Source organism: Tiliqua scincoides, chromosome 1 (genome assembly GCF_035046505.1).
Source record: "Tiliqua scincoides isolate rTilSci1 chromosome 1, rTilSci1.hap2, whole genome shotgun sequence".
NCBI classification, from domain to species: Eukaryota; Metazoa; Chordata; class Lepidosauria; order Squamata; family Scincidae; genus Tiliqua; species Tiliqua scincoides.
The window spans coordinates 232706868-232729431 of NC_089821.1; the positions used below are offsets into that span (position 1 = coordinate 232706868).

The 22564-nt window shown below is 39.0% G+C and overlaps 1 protein-coding gene across 4 annotated transcripts in view; it reads right to left on the reverse strand.

Moving 5' to 3' along the window:
• CEP170 (centrosomal protein 170) overlaps positions 1-22564 on the reverse strand; it is a 108268-nt gene that overhangs the window by 15632 nt on the left and 70072 nt on the right. For 2 of the 4 annotated variants that reach the window (XM_066617438.1, XM_066617422.1), the window contains 5 exons: positions 16146-16266; positions 13407-15254; positions 7444-7678; positions 5565-5742; positions 34-201 (listed from right to left, as the gene is read on the reverse strand). In XM_066617438.1, coding sequence (XP_066473535.1) covers positions 34-201; positions 5565-5742; positions 7444-7678; positions 13407-15254; positions 16146-16266 — 2550 coding nt within the window. The remainder of the gene's footprint in view (positions 1-33; positions 202-5564; positions 5743-7443; positions 7679-13406; positions 15255-16145; positions 16267-22564) is intronic. The other 2 variants (XM_066617448.1, XM_066617430.1) reach the window with 2 other exon arrangements.

The following is a 22564-nucleotide window of genomic DNA, read 5'->3' on the forward strand; positions in this document are numbered from 1 at the left end:
GCAAAATATATTTCTAGAATAGTGGCTACTTACTTCATCCCTACTCCAGGTTCGTCGACGTGTAATTGTGGGGGGCTCAGGCATGTCAGTTGGTTGTGGTTTGGGATCATTAGGCCGACCGTTCCCATCTACTGTTTTTGCATTTACTACTGGAGGAATCTTCCTGAAGTTCAGACTTTCATCAAATACACGATCAACTAGCTGAAAAAACAAACATAAATACATATTATTATTAAGAAAGTTTCTTTTTATTAAACCAAGTGGAGACACGCATTGAGGCCCATCAATTTGGTCAGTCTGTCTACTAAAGCACAGGAAAAAAAAATCAAAACTATAACAGATGTCTTCCATTTCCCTGCATATTTTTAAACTACAGAAGGTCCCCAACTTACACAAGTCTCAATTTATGTAATTTTGATGTTATGCAAAGCATTTCATAAGCCATAACAATAAACATGCTGTTTATGTGCATTACACTTGGTCATAAACTTAGGGCCATAGTTCAGTAAGCACAAAAGATAATGACCAAGCAGAGCCATCATCATGCAGCAAAACCCTCTTTCTCATGTGTTCTTATTGCTTAATTGTCTCACAATTTAAATACAGTCTCACTAGGCAGTTATCAAAAGAATTTTTTATAGAGTTGGAGGCAGCCAAGAAAAGGCAGCTGAGTCTGATGACCTCCAGGAGGAGCCACAATGCTTTGTGATGGGGACATGGCACTTGCATGCAGGGAGACTGCAACAAGTGATGGCATGGTTTGAGAGGATGGACCCAATGTGAGGAGATCCTTAAAAGTCAAAAGAAGAATTATGCTATCCTACTATAAAGAGGACAAAAAGGCCACTACCCAGTCATCTTTTGATAAGTTTGAAAGAAAGGTTGAACAACCCAAGCCTTCCACACTACCACAGCCTTCCACTTCCTCAGCTCCCACTTTGCCATTCCCAAAGATGATGGCCTTGATGATGTACAGTCTGCCTCCTGTACATCATCAAGTACATCATCATCTTCTTCTAGGAGGTACAGTCTGTACCTCCTGTACATCATCATCTTCTTCTAGGAGAGAAGTTTAGGTTTATAAAGTTTGTCTAGTCTCTTTGTGAGTGAAGTTGCTGAACCAGCCCTGAACATCACACAATACCGTACTGTACAATGCTCAGGGGGCACTGCAACAACTTACAAGGTACCCAGACAAAATTAATAAAATATTATGGAAACATGAAATACTAGACTCCATTAAGTAGTTCCTTATTCGATACAAAAACTGTAGACCTATCCTTTCCCTGCTCAATCAGTACATGCATAATAATCCTCCCACCTACCTTCTCTTTGTGCAGCTTTTCCCCAGTCATCCCAAACCTTTCCATGGAGCTGTGCATACTCAAAAAGAGCTCCGATATACAGTATATAAAAGTTGATTTACGTAAGGTTGTCCAGAATGGAACCCTTATGCAAGTTGGGGACCTACTGCATTTTATTAATTTGATGAAAAGGATAACAATTTTTAGTACTGATGTTACAGAAAGAAAATTTGGTTAAAAAAATGGGACACAGTTACATACAGTACTATGTCAGTATTCTACAATTTATGTTAATGATGAGCAGTAGAAGAAAAGCAACTCACATTTATAAAGATGCAAGAATTACCTAACTCAGAGAAAAATCATATTTACATCAGAAGAGGCTTAGTAGCTTAGTAGTATGGCTAGGAGACAATAAAAATAAACCAACATAAACATGGTAAAATCACATTTCAGATAAAATGTATGTGCCTTTTTCAACTGATTACATCTTGTTAACAAAAAAGTACATGGAACATAAAGTTGTTAACAAAGTCTTATGTACAAGAAGTTGAAATAAATCAAAAGGGACAAACAGATGAACAGAAAACATTCAGGGTTGGCATTGTATTTTCCATTAGGTCTGTTTACCTTATAAAGCCCCAAATTTTACTGCACCAGTCCCCCTCAACCCCAATTCCATTTTTGAGAAAAATGTTGAGAAATCCCAGTGATGTCTGGGGTTAGTATTATAACAAACTCTATTGTAATTACAAAAACATTCACTTCAGAATGACTGCATTTAAGTTATTTAAAGGCAGCTGATTATTAGCTTGAAAACTTCAAAGTTCAGATAATGGAGAAAAAAAAGACAATAAGACAAAATTCTACATTTCAAAACTTTCTCATACTAGTTCTGGAGTTCTATTTAAGTTTCATATCTTTATGTCCAACATAAATCTAGATTACCTTTCTTTTTTGTCAGTGACAAAACATGATGTCATTTTTATATTGTTGGAAGAATTATACAGGCCACTATAAATGCCTGAATTACAGGGTGAAGTGTAAAACCATTCTATCAGGTATAAAATCTCAACTATACAGTCAATCATTCTGAAAACTGTGAGAGTAACTAGGGGCCACAGTTTTTGCCAAAACTTAGTGCAAATTTGTTGAGAAATGAGGGAAGTAACAGCATTTTAAAAAAATTACCTTGGTCTTGAGGAGCCTCATAATATTTGTGATTTTTTTCAGCCACTAAGTACTCAATTCCCTTTAGGTTTATGCCTTTGATATTGTTTTCAAAAATTCAAGTTTCTGGAGCATATTCTTCTTGTTATTTTGAAAAAGAATTCATCCTTTTTGAGTAACTAGCCCTTAAAGTCCTGTTTTCAGTGGCTGATTGTACCAGCATTTATGACACACATGTCCATTTAGGGCATGCTTAATTTTGGGAGGAGGGCAGATCAGAAAACATGGCTGCTACCTGCTGAGCAGTGAGCAGCCCAAGTTAAAACTTCTTTTGTTCATAAAAATCAATGCAGCCTGTCCAATCTTTCTGAAATTTAATGCAAACTAATTAGAGGTCACAATCTACCAGCACCCGAAATTCAGTATCAATGAATGAGACATCACACTTTCAGGCCTGACCATGCTTTTTCTTCACAAAAATAAGCTTTTCTAACTTTTCTGAAGTTTTATACAGGCTAATTAGGTTTCAAGTACCCCCACCCCTAAAAATTTGATTCATTGTCAAATGAGTGATATACAGGCAGGCCCTTGTATCTGGGGACCTAGTTATTCACTGATCTGGGGCCCTGAGGGTCCAATAAATTACGTTTGTTGTATAGCAGAAGCACTTGCAGCACAGGTGTTCTTGTTTAACAATCTTGCTTCACTGAAGAGTCAAACATGTAAGGCAATCATCCTGCACGCTAGAGGGCAGTTAACAGGAATTCCTGTCTCCTAAACGCTCTCAACCCCTCCCATGGACTTGCAACCCTCATAGTGGAGCCTACAGGGGATGGAAGGACTGCTGGAGGCAAGGAAGCACCAACACATTCAACTCCGTGAAGCAATCCAAGCATATTTACTCAGCAGTAAGTATCAGAGCATTTTTAATGGTGCTTACTCCCAGGTAAACATGCATAGGATTGCAGCACACTTGAGAACAAGCCAACTTGGAACCAAGTAAGGCTTACTTCTGAGTAAACATATATAAGATAGCAAAAAATTATGTAGAGGAATGGCAGACACTGCACTTTTATAAACTGAAACCCCTGAGAAGCTAAAAAAAGCATGCTGATTTTTACTTTCTCTTTTGCCTTCTTCTTCAAACCAGGGATGGCTGTGAAAACTTAACTTTGAGGATCCTTTGGTAAGTGGGTCCTGGGCACTGTCTCTTCATCTTCATTTTAGAGTCAGAAAAGCTTTTCCCATTTGTGTGGCAAGAGGAAAAAATGAACGATGGTCCAAATGGGAGGCAAATCTGTAGTTTTACTCTAAAGTAGAGTGGTTTCAAAGACACTTGCTCTCAAGTAAGCGTGCACAGTACTGCACAACTTTTACTTCATCAGAACTCCTCTTTGAACTCAATAGCACTTATCACTAAAGATGCATAAGATTGCAATTAGTTTTCTTTGCATTTCTGCCTGCTGTACAAAAAGCACAGGAGCTCTGTAAGGAAAAAAGGGCACTACTGTGAAGCCTTCTCCAGGATAGTAGCTGTAGGCATTATGGAGATTATGCACTTGATTTTAAGTGCTGGTTCTAACCATCAGTATATTATTGTGCTAGTAATTACACAGATGAGTGCTGCACTCTCATGCTGTTTAACATTGGATTGATACTTACTCAAGTCCTAAAGGCAGGCAGCTTCTGTATGTGGAGACTGCCACATTCTTACCATACTTTGTTTGCAGAAACTGCCCCAAGGATTATTGTGAGTATCCTCATCAGACAATACATTGCTCACACGAGTAGATTAGTCACATGAGCAGTTTGGTACCAGCAATGTAGTTGTAAGATCCTCAAACAACTGCTTTTGGTGTGCCTTTGTAAAAGGTTCCAATTGGTTCCTACCCACTTTTCTTTTTTCAGATTCTCCATCCCAGATAAGACCACTTTTCTTAAGCTTTCTTTGATATGCTGCTATAGCTGCCAGAAAGATGGCTTAAGGGTGAATTCATAAAATAATCTCTCTCCCTCCAGCATTACTTTTTGCCTTCACCTTATGGTGACTGCACAAGTGGAATGTTGTCTTATAAACAATTTAACATGTATCTAACTACTCCATAATCATGCTGCTGGCAATACAACTGTTGTGGGAATCCATTTCATTTGTCATTTTTTATGTTGGAAAACAAATTGCCACTTCAGTATATGAGAATTTATCTTTACCACCAAAAGAAACTCTCACATGCAGAAGTCCCCTGTCCATCAATTTAGGCAGCCAAAGCAATCTGCAAGTGTAGATGGGTTTTGGTTTATGCTCTTAGAAGTAAAAAAAAAAAAAGGGGGGGTAACTTTATTGAGGAATTGTTATCAAACTACTAAATAGGTTTCTGTTAATATGTCACACACTTTTCATTTCTGGAAAGTATTTACTATTTACCCTATCCCCAAACACATTTTTCCAGGAAACTGCCAACCCTGAGAACAAAACATACAATTAAGACAAACATAGTTACACACAATGGGATTTACTTAATTTTCAAAATGCTTACTGGAATTTGCGATAGTGACAAGAATAAACAAGGTTGCATATGGAAACACAGCACATCAGAGAAAGTGAAATACAGAATCGTAGCATGAAGTATGCTAATTTAGCTGTTTACAATACACCAAGGAGGGCAACTTTGGTTACTATCAGCAAATAATTCAAAAGGAACAATTAGCAAAGTTCAAGATCATCTAAGTCATTTAGAAGCACCAACAACACACACTATTATGTATTGTACATGATGTTTATAAAACACATATAAATGTATTTCTACAGATTCCTCTTTACTAGGGAGCACTTAGATACTACTCACATCTGAGGGCAGGGACAGAAATAAGCAAAACTACTTCTGTTCGACATTAAAAGAGTGTGCACAGTTTGACTGTCCTTGTAAAGGCGGTACTAAAAATGTATTCACAGGCCACTGAAATTTGTCTGTCAATAAACAATGTAATCTTAAAATAAAAGTAAGAGAGTGTTGAGACCTATGCAAAGAAGAGTGGGAATAATTAAAGTTACGTCAAAAGGATAAAGCAAAAGAAATAAAGAAAAGAAAGAACCTTATGCATTTCTCCATGAAGATCTCCTACCTCTTCTCTAGTGTCTATGGCAGAGCCAGGGGTGGTGGCAGCAGTGCTTACTGTGGTACTGGGAGCAGTGCCTGATGAAGTCACCGAATCTATCTCTCCTGCTACATCATTGATTTCTCGTGCGATGAGAGCCAGGTCCTGACTGATCCTGTTAATGATAAACACAGTATTATCTCCCAAGCATTATTTTCCTCAACTAGTCAGTCTTAAAGTTTGGTTCCTGCAATTTGAAACATGTTATAGATCTTGCAATTTTCTTCTAACAGTGACTTTGTCAGATGCTAGAATTAAAAATGCCTCTGTGTTTTGGGTAGCTACAAGAACAGTAGTCAATCGCCTTCAATATGCACAATTCTCATGAGAATTCTGTAAATGTGATTCTATATATTTAATACCAGAAATTCACCCTTGAATACTATCCCCATGTTTCCTCAATACAACTCTTGCATGATTCAAGTCCTCCTTTCTTCTTCTTATGGCCACATCTGATAACCCTGCAACTAGTCTCATTTCCTCATTACAATATTTCCTCCTCAATTTTTTTTAATACTACCATCATGCTCTTACACATTCTGCTTATCTATGCCTTCCTGCTAAATGCCACGAAGTTATAAATTGTAGTCTCAGAATGAAGAAAAATATATTTTATTTGCATATATTATCCTGTATGAAGTACTTGAGATTTTTGGAAATAAAAGATAAATATTTTGGAAGTACTCAGAGCTTGAATATAACCTTTTTAAAAAAACTGACTGCGTGCTATAACAATGGTTTTCGCGTTGCAAAAGCGGCATAAAGTGTTCTCACACCCAGTGAGTAATTTGCACTAGTGTGAACACAGAATAAAGATGTATAGATTATACCAAAATTTGTTATACAGCTTCTTAGAAAGGAGTTTAAAAAAAACAACTGTTAAATGGACTAATATTCTGGTTTTCCAGAACTGCCACATCTGATTTCTTAACCAACTTTTAATACAAATATGCATTATTGCTACACTGCAGACTTGGAAGTCATTACTACTTCACATTATAGAATAACTCCCAATCTCTACCTTTTACAGATATAAAACATTTAAAATATACATCATTTTAAACAACAGCATTGCTTTGTCAACAAACTAAATTAAAGAAAGTAGCATGAATGCAATGATGTTGGTGAAAGATGCCTTTCATTATTCATAATGAGCTGATACCAGACATTTCTTGATAAACACCTGCAGCAAATTTTGATTATACAGGAATGTTTGTAGAATTAAGACAAGGGGGGGGGGAAGAAACAAAATCCCAAAATTTTGCCCAGGTCTCAATAGAAAACCCCACTTAGACTATTGCAATGACCTTCACTGGCATGACTCTGCCTATGGAGCAAGGTGAAGTGCATCAGCCCAGGTAACTAATTTGGAGATTTAGAAAAAACAGATACAAAGAAATTAAACAGCTCATTCATTTTGTTATAAGTTGTATCCAAATTACATAATGTTATGATAAACTACAAATCTTCTCATTTTTCTAACCTCTCTTACAAGCTCACATATTTAAACACAACCACCACCTCATGTTTAGCAACAGGTAAATTCTCCATCTACCTCATCCTCATACCTTCTTTTCCCTTTGCATTTGACTGACATTGTATGACCTGTCCTCAAGGATTGCATCACTTCGTTAACCTTCAGAGGCCAGAACACATTGATGGTACTAAGTAAATGTTAAACAGCAGCTATAGTTACATTACACATGTCTACAACACCTGCTGTTATAATTAGGGATTCACAATCTATTTTTAGGAAAACAAAATCATAAATCTGATTTTTCTTTTATTACTAAGAAGTAATTCCTTGAAAGCCAACCTTGCTATTTCTTCTCGATGAGCAGTCCAATCTCTAATGTAGTCTTCTTGTTCCTTTATCCTATGCTTGAAGATATTGCTAGTTTGCGTTGGTGTTCCAGTGCTCTGCAGTCGAGTAGTTTTCAGGGCTGGAGAAGTACGCAGACGGGCATGTTTAGGAGAATTACGGTTTGATCCAAACTCATCTTCTGAGGTGGAAGCATAATCTGTAGGAAAGCGCCTCCATCTTGAATTTACTAAATTAGTTTAATTATTAAAAAAGAATTATTATTGGATCTTTTGCAAATTAAAACAAAATTTAAAAACATCATGACACATACCAATTACTTAATTCCAAACCCAAAGTATCTCATAAAGTGTTTGCTCACTATGGCTTAAGAAGAAAGCTACTGTAATTGTGTTAAATAATAAATGCTAAGTTACAGAATGTGAAAAGGATGCTCTTTGTACAATGGTGAGTTAATAAAAACAGGAACGTTACTAGTTTACTATCCAAAGCAATATACAAATCAGAACAAAGGCCCAATTCATTTCCATTTACCTATACTGTGAGTCTGTACTTTTTCTGCAAATTGTTCGTACTGTTAAAAAAGAGACTAAGTATATGAGAAAACAGAACAAAATATAAGTACTGTAATTAAAATAAAGCATATGTAGCAGAAATAAAGTCAGAAATTGGTGTCATTTGAAATTCATCTTTGAAACATGAGGTAGCATCCACCAACCATTAACAGTAGAATGAACTACATGCTCCAACACCACTTTCCTGAGGAATAGCAGTGGCACACAATTGACAGCAAGCAAAAAGTCAGTCATTGAGGGCTCCTTAATTTTTTGAAGAATATCCAAATGAATATGAACACCAACTCTTGAAACAACAAACAATCTTATATAACTGAAGATTCAAATGCCAGCTGTCTCTGCAAGCAGAGGCTCTGAAGGTCAGTTACCTTGATTTAGATTTTTAAGTAGCCCGCTTTAGTTATTTTTTAGTTGTTTTTTAAATGTGATGACCAGAAGGTTGATGTCATTTCTGCTGAAGCTGGTTAAGTACATAAATGATACTTTAAAACTTGTATCCAAACAAGTTTACTTACTCAAATCACTGAAGTTGTAAATAATTTACAATACAAATATACACCTAATTAAACATGTAAACATTAGTGTAACTTTTGAATGAAAACAGAATGTGACATTCTTTAAATAAGACCGTAAATTTGAAATGTGGTTTTAGTCCAATCGGTTCACAACATAATTTTATCACCAGCTTTTTTTTCAAGTTTATATGCCAATTCCAGTTAATAAGGCTCTTTTTATTTTCAACTTTTATGATAACTTTTTTGAGCTACAAAAGCTTATTGATTAGTTGAATAAGCAGAAAAAGCACTTATGCCTAAAAGCATGCAAAAACAAAAATAACAGAGAGCCAAAGAGGAGTTATGAGTTGGGCTTTTGTTTTTTTAAAAATACTTATTCTTTAAGCTTGAATTTTGTTCCTGTATAGTTTGTTTACATAGTCAAAAATGATGCCTTATGAATTTAGAACCCAGCATTATACAACATGAGCATTTAAAATAAAACTTAATAAACCAAGTATTTCAGAGTGAATTTCAGAAACAAGATATGATTTCTAGTACTCTACCACTGCAAGTTTCAGCAGGATCTGGGTCTGGGAGAAGATGGTATGGCTCTGTGTACAAAATATTTTTTTAATCATGTTAATGAAGACAATGATTTTCTTAAAGCATTTGCTTAAAATCTAATCTTTTAAAATTGGTGGGATAAAAACATTCATTCCAGCTCACTGAACCAGTGTTTTAGAATTCACTTCAATCTGGAAATCCAAATATCCAACTACATCATAGACAGTAGGAGGTACAATTAGTTTTAATACTTCTGAAAGTTAAAGTATTTGTATGACCACATAATTTACAAACCCATTTTCAAAATTTAAGACATTTAACAACGTTTCAAAGATTTGTTGTGCTTGGGCTGTTGCCCGAGTATCTCTTCTACTCATGGAAAAAGCAGGGTGATTGTCTCTTCTCTCACTTTCCCTCCGCAGGACTGTGAATGTTTAATCCTGAGGATTGGGAATAGATTTTTAAAGGGGGGGAGGGATGGGAGATTGAGAAAAACCACCCTAACCTCCTCCTTGAGCAGCTACTTCCTTGAATGAAAAAGCTTTATAAATATCAGCAATTTTTGGCTAATAAAATGCCATTTAAAAGGTGAATTGTTCTAAGAGCTTATCACTGAAAAATAGAAGATGTTTTATTCTAGATCTGTAGGTCTGGGAACCACCAGTGAGTCATGACCCGATTTTTGGTGGTTCGCGAAACTGACAGGGCAGATTAGACAATGTGCATCAAGGGTTACATAATCTGTTAATTGGGAGGGCACTGTTGCCAATCACTATTATAGCCACACCCCTTAGCATATATAAATCAGGCAGCAGTCTCTAGGACAGTGGGTCCCAAATGTTTTGAGCTGATGGCTCCCTTGACCTACTGGGTCATTGCCTGAGGATCCCCATTAAGGCTACAATCCTATACATTGTTTAGGGCAGAGGATTTTTTATTCCTCATTCCCCTGGATGGTTTCTGCGGCTCCCTGGTTTGGGAGCCACTGTTTTAGGACCTAGAAAAAGTTTGAGAACTACTGTTCTAGTTGGTGAAGTTCTAGGGTGAAGTTTTGGAATTCACCCTGTTGAAAGCACCCATGGTTACAGATCCATGATTACTTACTATAATACTGATAATTTACTACTGTTGAAATACATGTGTTAACTGTTTCAGTCCTTGAAATGTTATGCTTATAGCTACCATTGAGTCACCAAGGACATTTCTCCCACCCACCCCCTCCCAAAATCATCCAGTAGAACGATATGCCACTAATACTTCAAGTAAACAAATTTATACACTGGGCTTCCTGCAAAATTAATTCTGCGTCCACAAGTGTGGTGGTGCAACCTCTTTACATCGGTGAAATCAGATGCATTTTTTCCAGCCTATTACAGCTTCTACAGTCCTCTCTCATAATAAGCATTCTGCTAACAAGCATACATTGGGTCTCCAAACATTACTTATCAAGGAAAACTGTAAGCAGTTAAGAATCTTGGGCACTCTTCATCACTGGGAAAAGGGGCGATTTGAGCTTACCTGTGAATTCCCCTTCTCAGTGGACTCCATGGCAGGTTCAGTCAGTCTTCCTAAAAAAGTGGTAACGTGGCTGAGCGGTCTAAGGTGCTGGATTAAGGCAGAAGAGATTGGAGCCTTAATCCAGCGCCTTAGACCACTCGGCCACGCTATCACTTTTTTAGGAAGACTGACTGAACCCGCCATGAGAGTCCACCGGAGAATAACATCTGATTTAGACAGTGGCCTATATATATGCCCACCTTCTGTTACTGGAAAAATATGGGAGCTTCTAATGCAGGTTAGGAAAATATTCTGCTTGGATAAGAATGGTTGGATCATACTTCAGGGGGTGAAGCAGATGCATGTGAGAATGGAAGACTCTCCCTACTGAATAAATAATGTTTGAATACTTGCAGATACCCATCTGTTTAACCCATTTTTCTCCAGCCCGCAGGTGTACACATTTGATCCCTGTTGCGTATATGCAACATTGGGCAGAAATGGCTTAAGTAAGTTGCTCCACACACCTGTTATTTGTTCTGTATTACTTCTCCTGTACTATGGTTTCCTGTGTTAAGGTCTGCATTTTCTTGGAATTTTTTTTGGCTGCCTCTTTTTTAAAAAGTGACACTTCCAAAACTATCTGGTCCTCAGTGAATATTCTCCCCCCCCCCCATTTCATTTTGACAACTTGCAAAAACAAAAACATGGAATAAACAGAAAGTGCAAATAGCTTGTGTTTCTAGTTCCCCCATGTTCTATTATATCATCTCACATGGACCAGAAAAATGAGAAAAGCCAGAAAAATGAGAACCCCCCAAACACTTTGATGCCACCCTGGGCATCACCACAGGCTCTCTACTACAGACTAGCCATGCACAACAAGCCCTGTACACCTCAGCCCCTCATGCATGCTATCCTAGATTGCTCCCCTCATCATTAGCCTGCAGATGGGCTTCTGACTGTGTTGTTGTGCTACCAAACTCTCTGCCCTCCTATCCCCAAATCCCTGGCTGTAACATTCCCATTGCCACAGCAACAGGAGCAATCTTTGGAGCTTCTGCATGTGGCACAGCTTGGCCTGGCATGGTCTCTGGTGACTGTGCTGTGCAGCTAAGACTGTTGTGGCACCTGGCTGGCCCTTCTTCCCGGGTGAGTCATCCCTTCACATCAGAATAGGGCTGGAATGGAGCGTTGAGATACACTGGAAAGATGGCCAGTGGGGAATGACCCCCTCTTAAACAGGCCCACTCCAATACTTGATTGACCAATTATCTTGTAGTCAACACAATGCCGGTTCCTTGCAAATGACATGTCTCATCTCTCTTTTGAGGCTGGACACTTTTGTTCACCTCTAGTTCCCAAATTTTCACATCTTCCTCTGGTGCAAGCTGACTTCTACATTGGAAGTATGTCCATCTTATTATGGGGAGGGGGAGGAAGCCAGGACCAAATTATATTTTATACAACACAGAGAACTAAGGGAAACAGGAAGCGTGAGCTACTTGCACTTTCTGTTCCTGAAATTCATGATGTCCAAAGCTGCTCTAAAAATAATGTAGGTATAGTAGGCTTTACCCAGTATTCACATTTCAACAATTAGAATACAAGGCAAGAACATGTGTCACACATATGTATTGAAGTGGTGCTGCAACAGCTCATATCCTACTTCCATAAAAGTTTGCCCAGATGCCAAAGTGATACCTGGTAGTTTATGGGGAGTAAGAACTGTCTGTTGCCCCAAGCAAAGTACATCATCATTTTATATATATATATATATATATATATATATATATATATATATATATATATATATATATATATATATAATGTTTTTGCACACTGTTTTTTGCACACAAAAAACCACTGTTTTTGCATAGTTTTGAAGTTATTTCAATGTGATTTTGGAAAGTTAAATGACAGTGATTGATTTAAAGACATAGACATATCAAATCCTCCAGTTAGTAATTTTTGAACATTATTTCTTAGGTCAGAAAATACGATTCTGCTCAACATAAGCCAACATCTACTTAATATTCAAACCAATCACAAAGACAAAACACACCAGAAAAGGTTGGTCTTCTGCATTGAAAGATCCAGGCATATTAAACCAGAAGGAAATTATAGACTGACTACTTTTGTATGTCCCTAACAACAGCGGTACTCTTACCTGAAGAAAAAAAATGATCTATAAATAGTTTCAACAGTTGAAACAGTGCTGACAAATCCAGCAAAAAAGATATTCAGAAAGCACTAAGACTAAGTTTGGAAACTAAGTAGTTTCTAAACTTTTTCAACTGGCAGCTCCCTTGACCTATTGGGCCATTGGCCGCAGTTTCTCATTAGGATTATAATCCTATACACTGTATAGGATGGCAGGTTTTCGCAAGGATTTTGTGGCTCCCCTGGCTGGTTTCCACAGCTCGCTGAGGACACACGACTTACACTTTGGGAACCACTGCACTAAGATTAAAAACATGCAACTACATGCTCAAAGATGGTTAACACTGAAGACAGGTGAAGACACGATTCTGCAAGTACTGTGCACATGTAGCAATTTTGTTTTTCCATTTGGAAAATAGCCCCATGTCAGATGCACCTCTGATTCAGGGTTGGTTTCTGTGTATGTCTGAAAAACCCTAAGTGTATGCATAGCTCTTAAGTTCCTGGACCTCAAATGGATGAAAACCGAAGCTATTCCCATTTGGTATATGTACACAGAAATGTTACAGCATTGCTATGAGTCCAATTATCAACTGAAAATGGAAAAACAGAAAGACCAAATTATTGAACTTTGAAACAAAAGGTTAAAATGCTTTTGTACCTGATGGAGAATTATGCGCTGAAGACAAAGATTTGGATTTGGAATCTGATAGCCGGGAAATGCTATTTGCTCTGATTCTAGGAGTAACTTTAGTACTATCTGCTGGTGGTGTTATCCGAATGCCGCTTCTGATTATGGCTTCTGGTGTACGTGATGCTGTAGTGCTTCTAGTTATTGTTGCTTCAGAGTCACTACGAGCTGATAATGAGCCAAGCCTATTTCTGCGTGGTTGAGCAAGCAGGTCAATTCTTGAGATATTTCTCCTTCCTGAGGGCGGTTTGGATGTAGAACTTGTAGTAGACACTTCAGAAGCAACTGATGCTTTATCTGCATCTGCAAGCTCACTATCTGAGACTTCACCAAGCCGTGCTCTACGTAAGAGAGAAGTCCTTGTGGGGCGAGGCCTTGGAAGAGTGGTTGATTTACTGGATTGCGAAGTAGATGATGGAGAGGTCTTCAACTTAGCTGATTTGATGCCTTCCGTTTTGGAATGCAAATGTTCATCAGCTGAGGTAAAAGGAGTCCTTCCATGTGATTTGCCAGAGCATGCTTCCTGGTCAGATGATAAAATATCAGAAATGGCAGAATGAGGTACACTAGAAGTTTGGTCATCATCTGTTAGATCTACTGAAGGCTGCCTTATTCTTCCACTGCTCTGCACTATCTTGCGTGCATCACTTCTTGACCCAGGATCTGAAGAACGGCTTTTTGCTTTCTTTTCAATTTTGTCTCTAACACTCATAGAAGATGACTTTAAAGCATCTTTAGAAGGAGACCCAGTGGAACACCTGTCTTTATACAGGGTGGTGAAGCTTTTTCGCTTCTGAGTTGGTTTTCTTTCACTATCCCCAGTGACTAGACTAATTGTACTAGCTGTATCCACATCTGATTCAGGCGAAATGGAATTGTCTCTGTTATAGCTGGGAGTGTCAGGTCCTTCATCAGTTTTGTTTTCTTCACGCAGCTTCGCTTCCAGAAAAGCCATGACAGCTTCTGTGTCTTTTAAAATAAGCGTTGTATCTAGACTGGAATCTGTTTCCACAGAATCACTTTTCTCAGATATTCTACTAGTAGTTGCTAAAGAAATTGAAGGTGGGGTAACTCCACCCTGTTTATTAATATGAGGAATTAGTTCTATAGGTATATTTGTGCTTGGTTTATCTATGGTAAAACTCCCTTGTCTCACTAATGGTTTGGATGTTTCCTTCTTATCCCCACTAAAACTTTTTGCAGTTTGACATTTTGTTGTTTCCTCTGCTTTTCTTCTTTTCCCTTCATTTTGGATCACTTTCATTTCTGCTTTGCCTGCACTTCTCCCCGATGCCTTTTCTTTATTATCTGTTTTATGGGAAACAGACATTTCCTCTCCCCCTCTTTCAACATGATTTGCAGATTTTGTAGACGATAATTTAGCGGGAGCCCAATGCTTTAGCTCATTTTGTTCCTGCTGTTGAATTTTAGCTAAAGCTTGTTTTACAACCGATGCTTCTCTACCATTTTCACTTTTCTCTTTGCCAGAAGAGGAGCAACTATTGGAATGAAAAACTGTCTGGTCTGTTTTAGAAGTGAGGCCATTCATTGCTCTGCTTGTTTTAGTTAGGCTTCTATTGATATCTTGTCCTATTTCTTTTTGGGTATGAGTTGGAGTTTCTTTCTCTTGAAGTTCAGTGTCTTGTTTTTCACCTATCTCTGATCTCTGATGAGTTGCAGTTTTTGTTCTTTGTCCTTCTGTGACATTTTCCTCCTTTGGCAATTGTGGAAGAGTTCGCCTCTTCCGATCTCGACTTGCCAAAGAGGCAGCTGAGCCAGCACTTCTCACTGATATGCCCGATTCACTTATGTCAGCATCTAAAGCCAAATTAAATACAGTAAAACAGAGGGGGAAAAAATGAAATTTTGCCAATGGCTGAAATACAACAGCTTGCTAAATTTACAAGAAACCTGGATTTTCCCCATTTGTTTCTTCCATCATACAGGTAATTAGACTTTCTGCAACCATTTATAATATATAACAGATAGAATAAGAGCATCGATTTACATTTATTAAATTAAAGGGAGCTATCCTAATTTGTACTGGAAGTAGGTAGGCCAGTGGGCCTGTGCTGCATCCAGCGTAAATTTGGGGACAAAAGCAGTACAGCTCAAGGTAAGGGGAAGCCTTTCCCCTTACTCCATGTCGCGTTGCAGTCCCAATGGGTCTACTTGGATGAGGTGGTACAGCTCCGAGCAGCCTAGAGTCATGCCGTGCTGCCCACAAACAGCATAACTGCTAGATCCTGGCCCTGCCTCCCGCTCTCCACCCACCTGCATGCGGGAACGTCCGTCGCCTGCCCTCCCCTGCCCTGAAACGCCTCTCTCTTGCCTCCTATCTGCGCTCCCCATGCCCCCAACAGATCTTTGCATCAACTAAGCTTGGCTGACGCAACTCACACTTCTTCTGGGGCTCATGTGTGCTGGCCTCCCCGCGTCAACATCTGTGCGCCAACCTATCTCCCTGGAAAGTGGTGCAAAAGTGGCTTACAGCACTTTTGTGACACTTTTGGACCAGTGCAAGGGATTTGCGTCAGTCCAAGTGAGGGGCAGGATTATGCCCATAGCTTCATACATAAGAGTAAATTTAATGTTAAAAGCAGGTACAACTATTTGTAATCTGAATATAATGAAACACACTAATAGTCATGGTCAAGACAGTTCCCAAACTTTATATTTAAAAACAGTACTGGTTACTTTTCACAGTACCATTTTCTAGTGGAGCAGATGATTCCATTCGCAACTCGCTTTCTTCATGTTTTGTATGATTAGCAGCCAGACTAGCCCACTGTGACACCCAACGTTTGCTTCCAGATGTACAAGTGCTTTCCTGATAAGAAATGTCAAAACACAGATACAAATATTTTAATATTTGATAGATATTAACTTTAAGAGAAAACACAGAAAAAATGAATATAAGAATTTTTTAGAGTATCTACGGCTAATTATGATAGCCTTAGACAGCTGCAATTCTGGGAGTACGCAGCACTGAATATAGTGGGGCTTATCTCTGAGTAGATATGCATAGATATTAACTTACAGTCTGTGCAATTGTTTTCTATAATGCTGACCAGTAACAATGAAATAATTGAAACATCTGCAGTTATGCATAACTGTAGGCGTTTTTAAAAGCATTCACATACTTTAGAGTGCCAATGAAAAGATGAAGCTGACACTTGCTATTCAATAGTAGTTAAATATTGAATTGCTATGAGAAGTATGAAAGATTCATATTCTGCTTGAAAGACCTCTTCTACAGGCAGAAACACATTCTGGAACAACTGAAGGCTGAAGGGGTTGAAGACGTAAGCCTGAAGCTTAATTCATAGGTAAGTGCTCCAAATGGGAACCCTTGAAACAATGCTGGAACTAGGAAGCATTTGGAGAGGCTCAGACTAACTAAAGAAGTGGGGAGGGACATTGGGTTGTAATCTCCAGGGCTTACATTGCATATACATGAATGCACGGAGTGTGGGAAATAAACAGCATGAGCTTCAACTTCTAGCAAGTAAAGGTAAATTTGACTTGATAGGAACAACCGAAACCTGGTGGGATGACTCTCATGACTGGAATGCACAAAGGGAAGGCTATCAATTGTTTAGGAAGAACAGATGTGGTGAAACGGGAGGGAAATCCAAAATGGCCAACGTAGCCCTATGAAGAGCATCTGGATAAACTGAAAGGGTAAAATTAACAAACACAACATTGTGGTGGGTATCTACTAGGCTGCAATCCAAGGCTGCAATGAAACCTGTACTTCGGATTTCAGGAAGGTTGATTTGAATAAGCACAGAGAAAACTGACAAATGCTGAGTGTGCATGTGAGAAGGCTCTCTGATTCAGCATTCATGGCATACGTGTGACACTCCAGCACTAAGTACACAATAACAGCCAGTGCCTCTTAAATATAAGGAGGGGAAATGGGCTCCAAATTCCACCTGGGTGACTCCCTCCCCAATACCTAAACAACATTCTCAGGGTGGAAGAGAAAAAATTAGATGAGTGTTTTTGAATGAAATTTTAGGCACCTCTATAAAACAATGCCAATAATAATATTGTAAGTATGTTTGTAATTACTTAGCCATTAAGTATGTAAGTATGTAATTACTTAGCCATTGGCAAAATAACTTCATGCATTCCAAGAAATCACTAACACAGAATTCAGGACAGATTACCATGGAACAAAATACCCAGTCTTAAGCCAAGCTGGGTCTGGAGGCTGCATATCATCTGTGTTCACAAGAAAAAAAAAATTCCCTCCAAAGCTGAATAGCATTGATTAGCTTCACTGGTTTCCTCCAAATATAATAAGCCCTATGAAATACAGTTCCCATACTTCGACATTCTTTGATCCTATCGCAAACATGCACAGCAGCACCTACGGCTTGATGTCTGCTGCTCTCTCCTATGTAAAAATCCTCCCCCTCCCACTGCCACCATCTTTGTTAGTCTTAAGGAAGAGGAGTACTGGCAGAAAGCTCCAATACATGTTAGAGGCCCAACACAGATCAGGCCACATCCAACCAGAAGTGTACCCCCAATTCTAGAGCTTGCTTCATCATTAATACCAGTTATTTGAATCTATTTAAAAAGTGTTTTAGATTAAGATGATAGAATTAATCTGGCAAGCATTAAAATGTGAGCCTCAAAGGAATTACCAAATTTTTATACAGCCACATTCAAGTACGTTTTTCGTCACTCAAATTGTGAAAACAAAGTATGCTTAAATGTAAATTAACACAGTTGTTGCATGAGTCTGGTTCATCTTCTTGCAAAAGTCTGACATTTTCCTTTATCATTCTAATTACAGAAGCGCTGAATTCCAAGAACAAATGGCTTGGGCAAACAAATTAAATATATGCCTAGACTTCCTTTGTTCTCAGATCTTTTCCAGTGCCAAATAATCTGCTTTTTATATACAATAACTTATTTCATCTTTTCATTTTGTCAGACCAGAAAATCAAATTCACAAATCCTTTAAAAGTGACTTATTTTCTATGTCACTTACAACACCTATCTTGCGCTGGAACAGGCATGCCAGGAAGTCTGCACTGTATCCAGTTCCAGATTGCAGCCAGAATCAGCTCAGCTGGAGGGAAGGGGAAACTTGTCCCCTTATCCCTGTGTAAGCCACTACAGCCCCATTGGGTCTCCTTGAACCTGTGCCACCTCAGGAGATGAAGCAAGTCCAAGGAGAACGGAGCAGCTCCCAGCTGCTTGGGGAACAGGGCTGGGATCCCGCTCCCCGCCTGCCCACCCCCTGGAACGCCTCCCTCCCGTCTTCTCCCCTGCATCGGTTGAGCTCAGCCAGAACAGCCTTTCCTCTCCACATCGGTGCGGAGGCTGGTTGCGGCCTCTGTGGGTTGGCGCGTGTCCCTGTGCTGGCTCAGCCAACACACAAGGAGGTGCAAACGTGCTTTATGGCATGTTTGCGACCCTCCTGGGCTGGCACAAGTGACTTACGCCAGCCTAACTAGTAGTTAGGATTGCACCCTTAGTGTTATTTTAATAAGTGAGAGCTGTGCAGATTTTAAAAAGCTGTAATTGATTCAGTATTTGCTCTACAATCTCAACAAAACGCCTGAATCCATTATCATTAGTCCAAATCCATTTAATGCTATGTGATTGGATCGAAATCTTCTCCTGCATGAGCACTGTCTTATTTTTGCCCTAGAGGACTGGGTCACAATTTCTGGTAATTCTTTCTTCCCTCTTCCAGTCCCCTGTGCCACATACTCATTTGTTCCACATACAGGCGTTGGAGACGATAGGGAGAATCACCTCCCTATTTGTGTGAGTGCAAGACAACATTAATGCAAGATAGGGCTTTGGATCCAACCCCATTTCCTCCTTTTGGAATGATTACAACTTTGTGCCTCATGTGTCAGAAATACAAATAGTAAGTTAGCTGGGACAAAATATTGCATGATAGGTGAAGTAAGGTGAAGAAATTATTATGAGTGAAATAAAAAAGAATGTTTTTCTCCATGTAATAATATCTGGTTTTCATATGGGCAACAGATTCAAGTGATATAGTTTTAAAATTCTGGTAGGTTTAATTTTTTTTTTTAACAGAAAGCACCTATAAATACCAATATTAACTGACTTCAGGGGAAAGGACTTATGATAATTCATATGGAATAGTAGAAAATACTTGGATGGTATTATACTGAACCCTTATATTCCCATTTGTGGGATCATCACTGTCAGCCATACGTCTCTGATTCCAAGACATTTTTGGGAAAAGCACACAGTGATTTTATCCTCAAGTTACAGATTAAGAAAGAGATAGGATCATTCATAAATCCCCCATGCCAGTAAGCTGTCATGCCACACTGGCAAATAGTAGTTTGTGCCAATGGAGTGACACTGTTGTAATAGCAGAAGAGGCAAAAAAAAGTGAGACCACAGTGAAGGTGGAGAACAAATATTATGCTTCCTTCAGGCTTGTTCTTATTTCCCATGATAGCAGAAATTTAAACCTGCAAACAAGGTGGTGGATATCACACTCCCATTTTTGTTGGAATAGCCCCAGATGACTGTCTCCTCCCTATCTTTCCATTCCTCACAAATGCAACACAAAACAGTATTCCAATTAACTCTGCAGTTAATCACAGTACACCATAAGGGATATATAAGATCTAGGCAAAGAAACTCTGATTTCGTACATCAAGGTTAACGGCATAAGTTGACATCACTCGTATTTATGGAGCATAGAGCACACAAGTGGTGATGGGTATATGGGACCTTAAAATGAATGAAGAGCCAAGACTCACAAATTAGGAATGGCATATTGTTTATATTCCTCTCAAAATGCTTGAAGTGTTCTGCCTCAAAACTCCAGGCACAAATATTGCACAGCAACACCAACTGCACCGTTGCTAGTAGGACTAAAAGGATAAGACATCACACAAGCTGACAGGACATCACCATACTTCTATGTGGCACTACTAAACGAACTCCCACTCACCACTTAGAACACTCAAAACAAACAGAGGACATGAACACCTATGGTCAGAGAATCTTGACATCTCCATACAGTACAGTATAGGAAAACGTGTACTAGCTAAGGAAGCCTTCCACATTTCATAAGTGGTAATAGCGTCTCCCAATACAGGCAGTACGGAATGTGTATGCAGGTTGCAAAAACGAAGGCCTGGTGGCCACCGAACCTCAAATGTATATAAGCTCCCTCTAAGCTCCAGTGCAAACAATTGGGAGCACAGCTATCTTTCTTGAACACTAAGCATTAAAGTGATTTACATTGCTGGTCAAACAATCAGAACATATTCTACCTTGCAAGATTAGAGCCAGAACACATTGGGAGCAACCACCCGCTGTAGACAGAGTTGAATGGAACTCTATATATGAGATGGGTGAATTCTATTTGGACCACATGAGAAGCCCCATCCTCAAGTGACAGTGACATCAAGTGCTGCCTGGCAACAAACGTCCTGGAGGGGCTATTTTCCCAGGGCTTGCTATAACCACTGAGACCAGCGGTAGTGGCAGTAGGAACACCAGAGAACTGCCAAGAACATCATGAACCTTTTAACATCATGAACCTCAACATCTCTTATTTATTCCACCAAAATTGCTTTTGTATTGCACTGCATAATATATATCACTTCGAATCTTTCAGAATAGATCAAAAGATGGGGATATAAAAATCTAAAATGACTAATCATTTTCCTTAATAGGTGAATCCCCAAGTGTAAACCCCAAAGAACTAGCACTAGGAGAACAATGGGTATGCAGGATGGGATGGAAAAGCATCTAGGTATTATAATAAGCTCACTCAATCACTCAGATACTTTCCATTTGTGGCTGTTACCCACACTTCCTGTGCTTTTCTTCTCCATAGGTCTCTACAAATTGACAAAGGTCAAGAACAAGTAACTCATGCCAGCTGGCAAACAGAATGTCCAGGGACATTCTGGTCCCAAATTCTAAGTTAATCAAAGAGAAGATCAGAAATAGTAGAAATTATTACAGGATACTGTAAATTTCTTACACGACACTTCCAATGTTTTATATTATCTAGGGTGGCACAAATGGAAAACCTTGCCAGTGTCCTGTGTGCACGTGCTAGAAAACCAAGAAAATACAAAGGGGTTGATCATGACCCCACAAATGATTGCTAGTGAAGATGCCAAGCCAAAATTTGTGGACCATTCAGTACATGCAATTCAATTATGTCCCCTATCCCAGGTTCATGCAGTTCATAAGAATGGCCATCAGGGACCAAAGACAAGTGTTAGATACCATCAATTCAGGCTCTTACGTTTTCAAGAATAACAGTCAGTAATGCAACAGGTACAGTGATATCCAGTAAGGAGAAAAGAGACAGGGAAAGCTACAGTGATGCCTCTGAGACACAGGAATCTTGTGGAAATAAAGAGCTTGACTATTCTATTCCTTCTGGGTGGTCTAAGAACTCACTCCACCACCAATACTGTTCAGTCAAGGCAATGACTGTTTCACATGCATTCTCTTGCAACTCTTCCCCTACTTTGATTGTTACTCACCTCAGAGGTTTTCTGAATGGCATACACAACCAGAGGACAATCTGGAGATTCATTGCCACAATACACAACCAGAGTTCAGAGTCTGCCCCTAACATCCGCAAGAATAAGCTCTCAACAAGTTTCATTTTCTCCTGATCCACATGAGGACCACTGACGTGATGAACCTAGCAATTCTACCATTAAGTGCAGTGGAAGACTGACAACAGTGTTGGTAAGGGGGTTTTGATTTTGCCGGAGTACTGGCATTTCTGCGCTCTTTCAAGTAATTTGGATAGTTAATTAATGGCAGAAATTCCCAGTTTCCTCCATTTTACTTTTCTATCACTCCTGAGGCTTCTGTGCTGCCTCAGTAACCTGGAAGGGCTACAGAGCCATTCAAAACCAGTAGCTATGCTTGGTCTATTTACTGTTTGAAAAGCATCATCTTCCCTAACTGACTGATAATGAACTTGGCTTTGTGCCAGTTCATTGGATCATGAACCCCACCTGATTTGCAAGACTAGGAAATTAAGGAAATCAGTTGATCCTTCCCCAGTATCAAAGCCACAGTAACACCTGGTCAATCCCCATGGGCTCATACAGTTCCCTTTGTGCATTTGC